The sequence below is a fragment of the Lentinus tigrinus genome (genome assembly GCF_003813185.1).
Source record: "Lentinus tigrinus ALCF2SS1-7 unplaced genomic scaffold L226scaffold_8, whole genome shotgun sequence".
Taxonomy (NCBI): domain Eukaryota; kingdom Fungi; phylum Basidiomycota; class Agaricomycetes; order Polyporales; family Polyporaceae; genus Lentinus; species Lentinus tigrinus.
The window spans coordinates 1,210,644-1,221,625 of NW_027137917.1; the positions used below are offsets into that span (position 1 = coordinate 1,210,644).

A 10,982-nucleotide genomic window follows, 5' to 3' on the forward strand; every position below is an offset into this window, starting at 1 on the left:
GATCGTCGATGCGCCGTTTCTGTACATAGATACGTCTCGCACGGTATGACAGCCACTTTCATTGTCCTCCAGCCATCCTCCAGCAGAGTGCACCGCCCCGTGGTACAGGTGAGTCCCTATCAACGACTACTCGCTTTTATGCTGTTCTCTGCTTCGGCAATCGTACCTCTGCAACTCCCAATCCAAGCTTCAGGATTAGCATCCGAGAATCAGGAGCGTCTGAGTCTGCTCGCTGTCATCACACCGCCGGAGCGTAGGGCAAGGGGCAAGCGAAGGTGTGTGATGGAATTACCGCTCGCATGACCAAGGGGGTCGTGGCTAAACCATGGTTTTTCTAAGTCGTACAGATGGCTCCCATCCGCAGGCAAACTCAGACGCGTACATCCCAACACAGGGGTCTGTGGCAACGCTGGACCCACGGTTGTAGCTCAGCACCTGTAAGCAGCGCAGGAGCTGTACCACGACTTTGACATCCTCTCGGCGTGCAGCCGCGCTCGTTCGTAAGCTTCTAATTCGATTGGATTGCACGCTGCTGCAAACGCATCGATGCACATAGCTTTCCGGGCGTAGAGCTGAGGTGTTGTTCGATCAGCGCGGGCCGAAGACTACAGCTCCGGGAGCACACACGTCAATCTGCCTCGCCGCCTAGCATGTACGAGCACATTGTCATGAGTGGAGACGCCTGGAGGGCGACGCGCGCACACGCACCGTTATGTAATTCGGCGAAAGAAGTTCCCGCACTGGGTTGCCGCCAACAGATGGCATGTATCGTGGGGCTTTATAATGACCAGACCGTTATGCTGCTGCTGTACTGCTCTACATCGGCACCTCCTCGAATTCAGGCTGCGGCGTGCATGGTATGTCATTGTCCAACCTTACAAAGGCGCTGGAGGATGCCCTACACCATCTTCCTCTCCTCCAGGCGGTCAAGGTATGTTTCCTGCGGATCTCCTCCTAATATTCTGTGACGTGCGCTCACTCACGGGTTTCGGGTCTTGTTGTATCGCAATCAGTACACAAATGGTGCGTGTTAACAAGCGCCACTCTGTCGAGACGAGTATATTTAGCTGACCGGATGAACATACAGTCGCATCGATCACTTATCTAGTTGGCCTCATCTCGCTAGTAAGGATGAGGACACGCTGGATACTGACAACGCCTCCAGATTTCCGACATATTCGACACCCTGGGGGATGAGGTCGCCCTCGTATGGCCATCGGAGTGGTCCATCATGAAGTTCATTTTTCTTGCAAACCGCCACAGCCCGCTCATCGATCAATCCATGGTCGTTGCCGGTGCGTGTGAAAAACTGTTATGTAGTGACGGTGGGGGCGCTGAGGCCGGGGCGTCGCTTTACATAGGCATGTTCACCAAGAATCCTGAAGTGCGTGCGGATCCGTCCCTTTTCGTGTTCACCTCCGTGGCTCACCTGATTCCCAGGCATGCGTTCTAAATTGGGTCGTCTCAGTCTGTAGGTGACAATGGTCATGGCTTGTGGATGCCTGTGCTCATATATTGTTTGCCTACATAGGCGTCTATGTTGTAGGCTCCTGGTTGTCAGAAGGCATGTTCTCTGAGGCGATTCGTGTCGCTAAAAGCCTGAGTGCACCGCAGCCATCCTGATGTTACGGACCGTTGCTCTTTGGAACTTCAGCAAAACCATCATTGCAGGGATGCTGATGCTGGTGCCCTTCATGCTGGTGCGTGACTACATCGATTGATCGCAGTTCTCCCGACTGACTCGAAAGTAGGGGCCAATGGTCGCGGTGATGTGGATATACGTCCACTCGTTGACATGTATGTACACCGCTCCCGGATAGGATATCCTCACCTTATGCGCGCCCCTTGTCCCCTCTTAGATCCCCCGCGACATCTCCTGGATCGAACAGGGTGCATGCCCATGATCGCCGACCAGCTAGGCTGGGTACATTATGCAACACTCCTGGTTTCCGAGACCAGTACGTGCACTAATATTCCGTGTGCTCGCAGCAGCTGTACTGAGTCTTTGATTCAGCGGTGGTTTTCCTCACATTGTTGTATTGGTATCAGTCATCGAGTGAGTAGTGCGAGAAAAGCTGGTGATGATGCTTAGGTTGACTCATATATCGTGCTAGCCAAGGCAGACGCCCCATTAATTGGCAACATTTATCGAACAATGTATCGGGATGGTCAGTTCTATGCTCTTCTGCTGCGGATGTACGTTGATTCGTATGCACCAGGTACAATATTCTATATTATAATGCTCGCAGCATCTATTGCAAACATGTGCTTCATGTTCGTACTACCGGTGAGAATCTTCCGATCCGGTCTTGCTGAGGACCTCAATACTGACCGCATTCGCGTTTGGCGTTCACAGAAGGCGGTGTCCTCCGCATTACAACTGTAGGTCCTGATCCGGTTTCCGAGGACTCGGCTCACGACGCTCGTAATCTAGGCCATTCAGAACGGTGCACAGCGCCTTATGCTCTCGCGTCCTTCTTCATCTCCGCAAAGCCGCCGCACGCACATCGAACTCTAGCGTTTATGATCACACGATCTCCACGTTCAGACTCGCTGCCCTGAGCAGTATCACCACAGCGGAATTTAGCACAACCGGCGCAAGATGTAGTTTTGATAGTGAGCGAAACGTGCCCAATGTCGAATCTGATGTATAGCTGTTCCGTCATCTTACGGCTACTCATACGGCCACGTGGAGGCCTCAAGACGACCGGTGACCAGTGAGTTTACCCCATCCCAACAAGCTTATGTGAGATTCTTTGCTCGCAACAGGTCCAGGCGATTTGGAGTGTGCGCGGATCTCACTATTACGACCGGCATGCCGTGATTCGTCCATACTGGAGTCAAAGTCGTCGACATTGACAACAGGCACAATCCACGCCTTCAACTGCTACTCCGCCACCCGAACGTCCTCGATCCGGATGACAACTTGGTGACCCGGAGCACCGACACGGACCTCGGAGATGGATAGTATAAAGAAGAGCGCACTCTCACTGCGCCGACCATGCACGAACCGCTGAGGAGCGTACGGCGCCCCTCGGACCGCTCGGCAGGAGCTACCATCACTGCGCGTACACAGAAGTGTGGGCGTGCGACGGCCCTCGCGATTAGTGGAACGCAAGCAAGTCCGAGGATTTAACTGTGACACCGTGAGGTCCAGTCTCACTCTTCATGCCAGGAAAGGGCACGACAGGCTCTGCTCTGGCATACTCGTTGTCAAGATGCCCCGGCAGAATGAAGACGGGAGAAGAGAAGCGCCAGGAGGCGAGGCGGGGCGTGTCCACTGTATGCCAGAAGCTTCACTTTGGGCTTTATCCGACACAAGCGCCCATTCACCCGTATTGGCGGTCAAAACGCCCCCGAAAGTGATTCAGCAGTCTCGATGACCACCCGCTCTCCCACAGGGATGCCGTAGAGGGGCACCGCTCCGCCCTGAGGTATAGAAATGGAGGTTTTCTTGGGCCTGGTCGTGCTTTGCGCTCTGCCCTAACCCACCGGGATCGAATCCTCAAGTCCCTCTGCACTTCCTCCCGCTCCCACCCCTCCTGTCTCCGCAGCAGAAAGAGGGGCTTGTAAGCTGCTGCCATGCGGACGCCTCATGTCGAACGGGAAGCCACTCCAGTCGACGTTGCTGGATCTGGGTCCAATGCTAAGCGATCCGTCGGGACCATCGATGTGCGGCTCAGCTTATCGAGGAGGTCTCCGGAGACGACTTTGGACGATACTGACGCTGGCGAGCACAAACATCCTCACGATGAAGAGAAGGGAAATGCTAAGCTGCAGCAAGAGCCAACGTCCGAAGAAGGCTCTGAAGAAACGATATACGTGAGCTCATATGTTACTCTGAATCCCCGCCGTCCAAGAGTTGATGCCGATGCTGATCTGACCTCCCTCTAAAGGTAGAGTTCGAACAGGGAGATCCCCGAAACCCTGCGAACTTCTCGTACACTCGGAAATGGGCCATGACCATCGCCGTCTCCTTCTTCTCCCTTATCGCAGGTTAGAGGAAAGTCCATGTTGCAAACGTGGCAACTGACAATTGCTGCTCACAGCATCTTCCTCTGGGGCATATGCGTTGGGGTTTCCGTCTATGACCCGCGAACTGAATGCCTCTCAGTTCGAAGCTACGTTGGGCCTCTCTATGTGGGCTCTTGCCCTCGCCCTTGTCCCACTATGGTCCACGTCCTTCAGTGAAGAATTTGGGAGACAGCCGATCTACATAATCAGCGGGGCTGGATCCGTGCTAATGCACTTAATGGTCGCATTGTGAGCTGTATGCACGTCTACTCATATGATTGTGTGCGCTGACATGTTGCAATAGGGCACAGAATGTACAGACGGTTATCATAGGTCGGTTCTTCGGAGGAGCCTTCGGCTCCACTGCAGCGGCGATGGTCGGCGGCACCATCGCGGATATATGGGCACCCTCAGAGTGAGTGGGTGCGATCTGAGTCGTGCCAATGTAGCTGATACACATAATGATAGTCGCGGTCTGCCGATGTCAGTATTCGCCATCATGATCATGGCGGGTCCTGGTATAGGCTGCGTGGCGGCTGGATCGATCGAACAGAACCCTCATCTGGAGTGGAGGTGGATCCAGTGGATTCATGTCATGTACGTTCATGTTACTTCTGCTATGACGGTGATGGTTCACTGTGTCGACTTTCAGATTCTACGGCACGTTCCTGCTCACGTTCCCATTCATCATGAGAGAGACCCGTCCAGGTGTTCTACTGAAGAGAAAGGCAGAACGCCTTCGCAAGAAGACTGGCAACACGCACTACCGTGCACGAGTCGAGGACCAATATCCCGGTCTATCCACTCTCATATACGTCTCATGCACACGCGCGCTGTGTGAGTACTACTATATCTCTCGCACGCCGTTTGCGTCCGCTTGATGCAATGTAACAGATCTCCTCTTTACTGAGCCCGTCGTCGCATCTTTCAGTGTGCGTCGAAAGTTCGTTGATCGTGTAGATCCCCCTCCCTAATCGTCAGTACGCAGCTATGGGCCGGTTTCGCATGGGGTATCCTATTCGTCCTGGTGGAGTAAGCATACGCATCTCATCCCTTCCGCCCCAACCAACCACGAGTATCCTAGGTCAATCGGACCTGCTTTCCGCTCCATCCACCACTTCAGCACGGGAGAAGTAGGCACCGTGTTCGCTTCCATGATGTGAGCACACTCCCTGGGCGTTGGCCTGTCACGTCTGAGTCTCACTATGTTCAACCGATAGCGCCGGATGTATAGTCGGAGAGGTTATCCAGATCTATCAGGAGAGACTATATGCGTACGCTCGGTCTTCTATGTGGCATTGTCAATGATCTAACCGAACTGCATATTGCTGTAGGAGATATTACCCGACCAAAGGGCCAGAAGCCCGCTTGTTCAGCGCGTGTCTTGCAGCCATTCTCTTCCCGACCGGAATGTTCATTTATGCTTGGTGTACGTTCCCAAACGTACCATGGATAGGTATGGCTATGGGTATCTTCGTGAGTTTTCCTTATTCTACGTACAACTTGGATCTCACGCTGCTTGTCCTATAGGTCATAATGACATCGCTCTTCATCCTCTACGTTGCCGTATTCACGTATCTCGCGGACTGGTTAGTCCGTTACCATCGATGGGTAAGGTCGAGTGCTGACAGCAGGCCTTCCGCAGCTATGGCATCTTCGCATCGTCCGCACTTGCTGGACAGAGCCTCTCCCGTACGTCATACCCTATAGCGTCCTGCATTCTTGCGCTCACCAGTTCGACAGGGAACCTTATGGGTGCCATATTTCCTCTCTTCAGTCAGCAAATGTTCGACAGGTTGACGTACCACTGGGGCAACACCTTGTTTGCCTGCATCGCCACCCTCATGATCCCCATACCCTTTGTGAGCAACGTTGAGCTCCGATCTGCATTCTTCACGACTTACCGGGCAACCTCAGGTACTGTACTGGAAGGGTCCGGCCATCCGTGCGAGAAGCAAGTTTGCCTCGCAAGTCATACACAAGTGATCCGCCTATCTCACTACCTTATTGGTCCTTCGATCACCTGTCTCGCGTTGAGCATTGATTACCCGCACTCACGACCTGATATGATAGCCTATGCTGCTGCACACGCCCGACGCCTCTTTGCCGAGGACGATGACCCAGGGAGTAATTCTTGTTAGATTGTACGTGTGTACACTACGCATGTTTCGATCAGTCTATACTTCTTATCTTAGCTCGTACATCCGCTCCTCGGAAAGGGTTTCCACTCCTCTACAGCCCCTCGCCGGTGAGCAGCTCCAGAGCTTCCAGGTAGCGCTTCCTCGTTCCCTCAACCACGCTGTCATCCATGACCCAGCCTTCGCCCTCCTTGCCCTGAGGACCGCTCTCCAGACCCTTTCTGAAGCCCGTCTTCGTCAACCAGTCGCGCAGGTACTGCTTGTCGAAGCTCGGCTGCGACCCACCCGGCTTGTACTCCGCCGCCGGCCAGTAACGGGACGAGTCCGGCGTCAGAGCCTCATCGACAAGGATCAACTCCTCTCCTTCGCCCGACAGGGACGGCACAACTCCGAACTCAAACTTGGTGTCTGCGAGGATGAGGCCCCTCGTGAGGGCGTAGTCGGCTGCTTCCTTGTAGAGCTGTAGCGCGGCCTTCTCGACCTTGGCACAGAGTTCCGACCCGATGATGGAGGCAGCTAACAGATACGCGATTAGCGGGCGGTATCGATGTCCTCCTCACAATCAACAGACCTTGCTCGGGCGAGATGTTCTCGTCATGCTGCCCTTGCTCGGCCTTCGTGGACGGCGTGAACAGGGGCTTCGGGAGCTTCTGTGACTCCACCAAACCCTCCGGTAAGCGGATGCCGTGGACAGTGCCGGTCTTCTTGTACTCAGACCATCCTGAGCCTGCGAAAAAAAAGAGATACATCATCAATAACCTTGTAAAATTGGCTGTTCCAGTACCGTACCGGTGATATAACCACGGACAATCGCCTCGAGTGGGATCACCTTGGCCTTCTTCACGAGCATTGCACGACCTTCGAGAACATCCTTGTATTTCCTGACTTCCTCGGGCATCTTGTCGACATCCGCGGTCACGAAGTGTGTCGGGATGACATGCTTGAGCTTTTCGAACCAGAACAGGGAGATTTTCGTGAGGACTTTCCCCTTGTCCGGTACGCCCTAAAAGTCGCGTTCCACACGAGCGGTTCATGGGTCAATTCCTTTCATCGTAACGGTAATTCATCCACAATGAATATCCGAACGCACATTGCGGAGAATCACGTCGTATGCAGATATGCGATCCGACGCAACGAAGAGGAGGAGGTTTGGGTCGGAAGTGGCGTAGATATCCCGGACCTTGCCCTTCGAGAGCAGGTGCAAGTCGGCGAGGTTGCTGTCGATCAAGGCCGTCGTACTCATGGTCGTCTGCTAGTTCTGTCAGACCCAAGTCTGAGTCAAGATTGAAAAGAATGGATCTGTGACATCGTCCCATATAAGGCAGGTGTGGACTGGACTCGGAATCCGAAGGCGCTACCGAACGTACTACTTGAATTAATATTCTCTCCCGCAGGCAGACGATTGGAGAGGCCTACACCAGGAAGACGGCCCGGTAACCGAGTACCTTATACATGTACGCACAACTTTTTCACACTAGAGCCAGTTATGAGTGATGATCTTCACCTCACCATGCGCTCGGGACATTCTGGATCGATGTGGCATGAAAGTATGAGAAGACATTTACTGAATGTCATGTACCGTCCATGGCTTTCGTGTATGCGACATTGTCAGTGCATCCCAATATATCAGGAAAAGGACAGAAAGACAAAACTATTAGCCCACCGCGAGGGTCGAACTCGCAGCCTTCAGATCGCCCTCGATTCACGTGACAGATCAATGCCCGATAACTCGTAAGAGTCTGACGCTCTATCCGATTGAGCTAGGCGGGCGATATGTAGCGTTCCAAAGTCACGTTTATGTCCACAATCAAATCGATGGCCTCGTGAAGGTTCCCCTCTCGATGCATCGAACTGCAACGAGAAATGGCAGCAATATGGTCAATATCAATAGTGCTTACTATTTGATACTTGCGATGGCTTTGGTCGCTGTCTGATCACCAAAGGTTTCCGGGGATATCGGAATGCACAGCATGACACGCAAACCTGATGCGAGTGAATAAGCATATCCGCTAGCTAGCGAGACATTGCTCAGTTGAATATCATGGCTGATAGTCGCTCAATACGCTGTAGTTGCAGCCTACCTGAGCTCGACAGCTCTTGTATTGCGCACATGCGGATAACAAGATATCAGTGGCGCTCACCGTTCTCTGTGTAACACGTCCTACGGAACTAGCTCGGAGTCCTTGTGATGGGTCGTGGTCGTGAGCGCGGGGCTAGACAAAATGCGCTAATTCCGGAGTTGAGACGTCTGACGAAGGAGATCTCCAGGAACGTGCAGAGCACGATGGTGCTCCAGTATGATGCTCCGCCAAACGCCTTTGGGCGGATGATGGTGCCCAAGGCCTCCGCAGGGTCACCGTCCTGCGAGTTCCGAGTGCCCCGAAGAGACTCGTCGCGATCAGCCGCCGTCTGTCACTTCCCAGGCGATTCGACTCGTCCTTGGTGGCCTCCGATGGAAGGAGCGCGCATTCGGCAAACTTGATTACCACACATCGTGATGCCGTCGCACCAGGGACTGCGGCCAACATGGGACACCCTGGGAGGAAGAAGGTCCATATCTGGTTTGGGCGTTGAGTATCGACCATGCCAGACCAGCCGTCGGAGTGAAGGGCTTCTGGGCGCACCGCTAACAGAATAAGCGTTGCGACATCTTTGGCGTTGTGCTTCTGTAGCGGTCTCATGATGGCATTCTGATATGCAAGGCTGCAAGGTGTTGTGCCACTCACTGTATTTGCTTGATGGTGAGAGCACCTAGCAACGTTTGTCTCAGCATGCTTGGCTGTTCCGTGAGAATACATCGCGGCCGGTGCTCTGTCTTAGCCCGGAAGCGGTATCGTTGGTGCTACATGAATACCAGTGAGTTTCTGCACCATCACAAAAGAACAAGCTGGCGCGAACGCCACGGGACGCACTGCGGTCTGAACCGACTGGTAGCCATGCCTTTTGTTATCTGGAAGGACAAGTTCCCTTGTGTGTCGCTTGTCCTGATCTGCGGGTTCTTGTCGGGCCGGCTCGAGGACCCGCTGGCTTCGCTGATGCGGGTCCGATTGCCCAAAGTGAGGGATCTCCACGCCTCTCCTCGCCTTCAACGCAATTGCGGACCACAAGTCCGATGTGCATGCGCCGGGAACAGAACAAACGTCGACAACAGCATCCACCTCCCTGTGGCGCTTTATTCAACATCAGGGATACGTGGCGTTTTGCCTGAGTTATGCCGTCGCAACCTTTCGACACACATCAGCTGCAGCCTGCGGCGCACCGAACGCATGCTCAGATGACGCGGGCAGCACATCAGGCAACCACCCGTACGGACCCACAAGCAACAAGGACCCGTCTCCGACCGCACTCCCGGAAATTGGAGAGCCATGCGCAACTGCGGCCGAGCTCGGCGAGCGCGCCTGTCCCGAAAACGTCCAGAAGCACACACGATACTCGGCCTTTCCGATGCCGTCTATACAATTACGTGCGGACCGACAAGCGTCGTCACCGACCAGGCCTTGTCGATCAGGACGCATTGCTACCTCAGTATGAGTTCTTCCGCGCTCCTCCTCACGCCTCAGACCTCGAGGCAGGGCGCTGGCCACAGTCCCTATCAGCAGCAATGCGTCCGCGCAGCAAGTCCGGTGCACACGATGTGCGGACGCAGGCCCACGGCCCCACCCCGGGCGACAGTAGTTGACGCTACGCAACCCCTTGGCAGCACGCGCATGACTTCGCAGTCTTCTCACTTCTTCTCCCGCACCGAGGCTTACACATTGGGGGTATGGAACATTCGCGCGGTACGTCGCGGCGGTGTGAGAATGCATGGGGGCGCTAGTAATAAAGCTCGGATGGCCGACATTCGGTAAGTGCAGAGCGTACTCATGTGTTGCGTCCTGTGCGTGAGAATGGGTGAGCTGGGGAAAGCCTCCGCCGCATGATGGCAGACTTACATCATGCAGCGAGCAGCAGCATGCGTGTGAGTGAAAGTTTGGCTGAAGCGCATGATTTCGGGCAGCCTTGCGGCTACGGTCGTCGCAGCAGGCAGGGTAGTATCATGCCACCAAAGCACGAACGTGGATAGGTGCGTGGCGGAGCTGCGAGCAAGTTTGCATGCGGCTATGGGGAAGTCGGAACCGCTCCGACACGCACAGGGCGCAGCAGCCCATGGGAATGTCGCTCTTAAAGGTAGCATTGCTGATAGCGATCGTTGCATTGGCATCGATATTTCCTAGCCTGGAAGCAGAACTCAGAAAGCTGATCGTCTCCCAGGTTCGCGCCAAGAATGTAGACATACCGGGAGACGTCCTTTGCCTGCAGGACTTCATTAGATTGAGTTCGTGGTGTTATCGTCGGGATAATCTTGACGTTCCCCTAGTCGAGCTCGGAGGGAGGGACGAGGACCCGCGATCGCAGACCGCCAAGATAGGAAGCTGCATTCTCAAGGATTCGGAGGCAGAGCACTACGACGGTGCCTCTTGAGTGGCACATACCGTTGACCACGCGACAGGTCACGACGGGGATGACACGTCCCCGAGGTCAAGTTTGCCATCGTGAGCGTGCGGGGTAACTCTCATGGAAATCTCGTCGAATTCTCGGTCGAAGTGTAGGATGCGGGGTTGCGGGGGAGGAGAGGCTTGGGAGGGCAGTTTGTTTCGCAGGCATTGCCTTAGTAGCCTACGATGTAGGATCATCAGGTAAGCGCCCTGGGCGTGAGAGGAGCTGCACCTGCGGACTTCTCGTGAGAGCGGTGAGCACAAATCTGCGGGATAGAGTTGCGTCCTTCCCAAAATGTACGCGCGCAGGTTTGTAGGCAACGGAACTGCTGGGAAACCCCTTGCCGGCGGACCA

The 10,982-nt window shown here is 54.5% G+C and overlaps 4 protein-coding genes and 1 non-coding gene across 5 annotated transcripts; 2 read left to right on the forward strand and 3 right to left on the reverse strand.

Moving 5' to 3' along the window:
* The first annotated feature begins 799 nt into the window (after positions 1–799).
* Positions 800–2,754, forward strand: L226DRAFT_611991 (uncharacterized protein). Its single transcript, XM_067686338.1, has 15 exons — positions 800–931; positions 1,014–1,023; positions 1,088–1,107; positions 1,166–1,295; positions 1,362–1,384; positions 1,441–1,471; positions 1,532–1,603; positions 1,672–1,700; positions 1,752–1,797; positions 1,860–1,958; positions 2,015–2,056; positions 2,115–2,168; positions 2,220–2,287; positions 2,357–2,382; positions 2,435–2,754. Exons 1-15 carry the CDS (start codon positions 860–862, stop codon positions 2,652–2,654), a joined length of 942 nt encoding a protein of 313 aa, XP_067537243.1. The 5' UTR covers positions 800–859; the 3' UTR covers positions 2,655–2,754.
* Positions 2,755–3,474: 720 nt separating this feature from the next.
* On the forward strand, positions 3,475–6,274 carry L226DRAFT_382829 (MFS general substrate transporter). Its single transcript, XM_067674399.1, has 15 exons — positions 3,475–3,822; positions 3,897–3,996; positions 4,050–4,263; positions 4,319–4,429; positions 4,483–4,611; positions 4,667–4,851; positions 4,909–4,946; positions 5,003–5,046; positions 5,099–5,173; positions 5,235–5,288; positions 5,349–5,490; positions 5,545–5,603; positions 5,660–5,706; positions 5,758–5,876; positions 5,932–6,274. The coding sequence occupies exons 1-15, from the start codon at positions 3,583–3,585 to the stop codon at positions 5,998–6,000; spliced, it is 1,626 nt and encodes a 541-aa protein (XP_067537244.1). The 5' UTR covers positions 3,475–3,582; the 3' UTR covers positions 6,001–6,274.
* Positions 6,132–7,415, reverse strand: L226DRAFT_484540 (SAICAR synthetase). The gene is made up of 4 exons (XM_067677063.1): positions 7,243–7,415; positions 6,942–7,155; positions 6,724–6,879; positions 6,132–6,668 (listed from the first exon to the last, which is right to left on the reverse strand). Exons 1-4 carry the CDS (start codon positions 7,393–7,395, stop codon positions 6,247–6,249), a joined length of 945 nt encoding a protein of 314 aa, XP_067537245.1. The 5' UTR covers positions 7,396–7,415; the 3' UTR covers positions 6,132–6,246.
* Positions 7,416–7,808: 393 nt separating this feature from the next.
* On the reverse strand, positions 7,809–7,922 carry L226DRAFT_t83. The gene has a single exon. It is a non-coding gene; the product is annotated as a tRNA-Lys (tRNA).
* A 256-nt stretch (positions 7,923–8,178) lies between these two features.
* L226DRAFT_383005 (uncharacterized protein) lies at positions 8,179–9,382 on the reverse strand. Its single transcript, XM_067674400.1, has 2 exons — positions 9,065–9,382; positions 8,179–8,994 (listed from the first exon to the last, which is right to left on the reverse strand). Exon 2 carries the CDS (start codon positions 8,948–8,950, stop codon positions 8,366–8,368), a length of 585 nt encoding a protein of 194 aa, XP_067537246.1. The 5' UTR covers positions 8,951–8,994; positions 9,065–9,382; the 3' UTR covers positions 8,179–8,365.
* Positions 9,383–10,982: the final 1,600 nt, after the last annotated feature.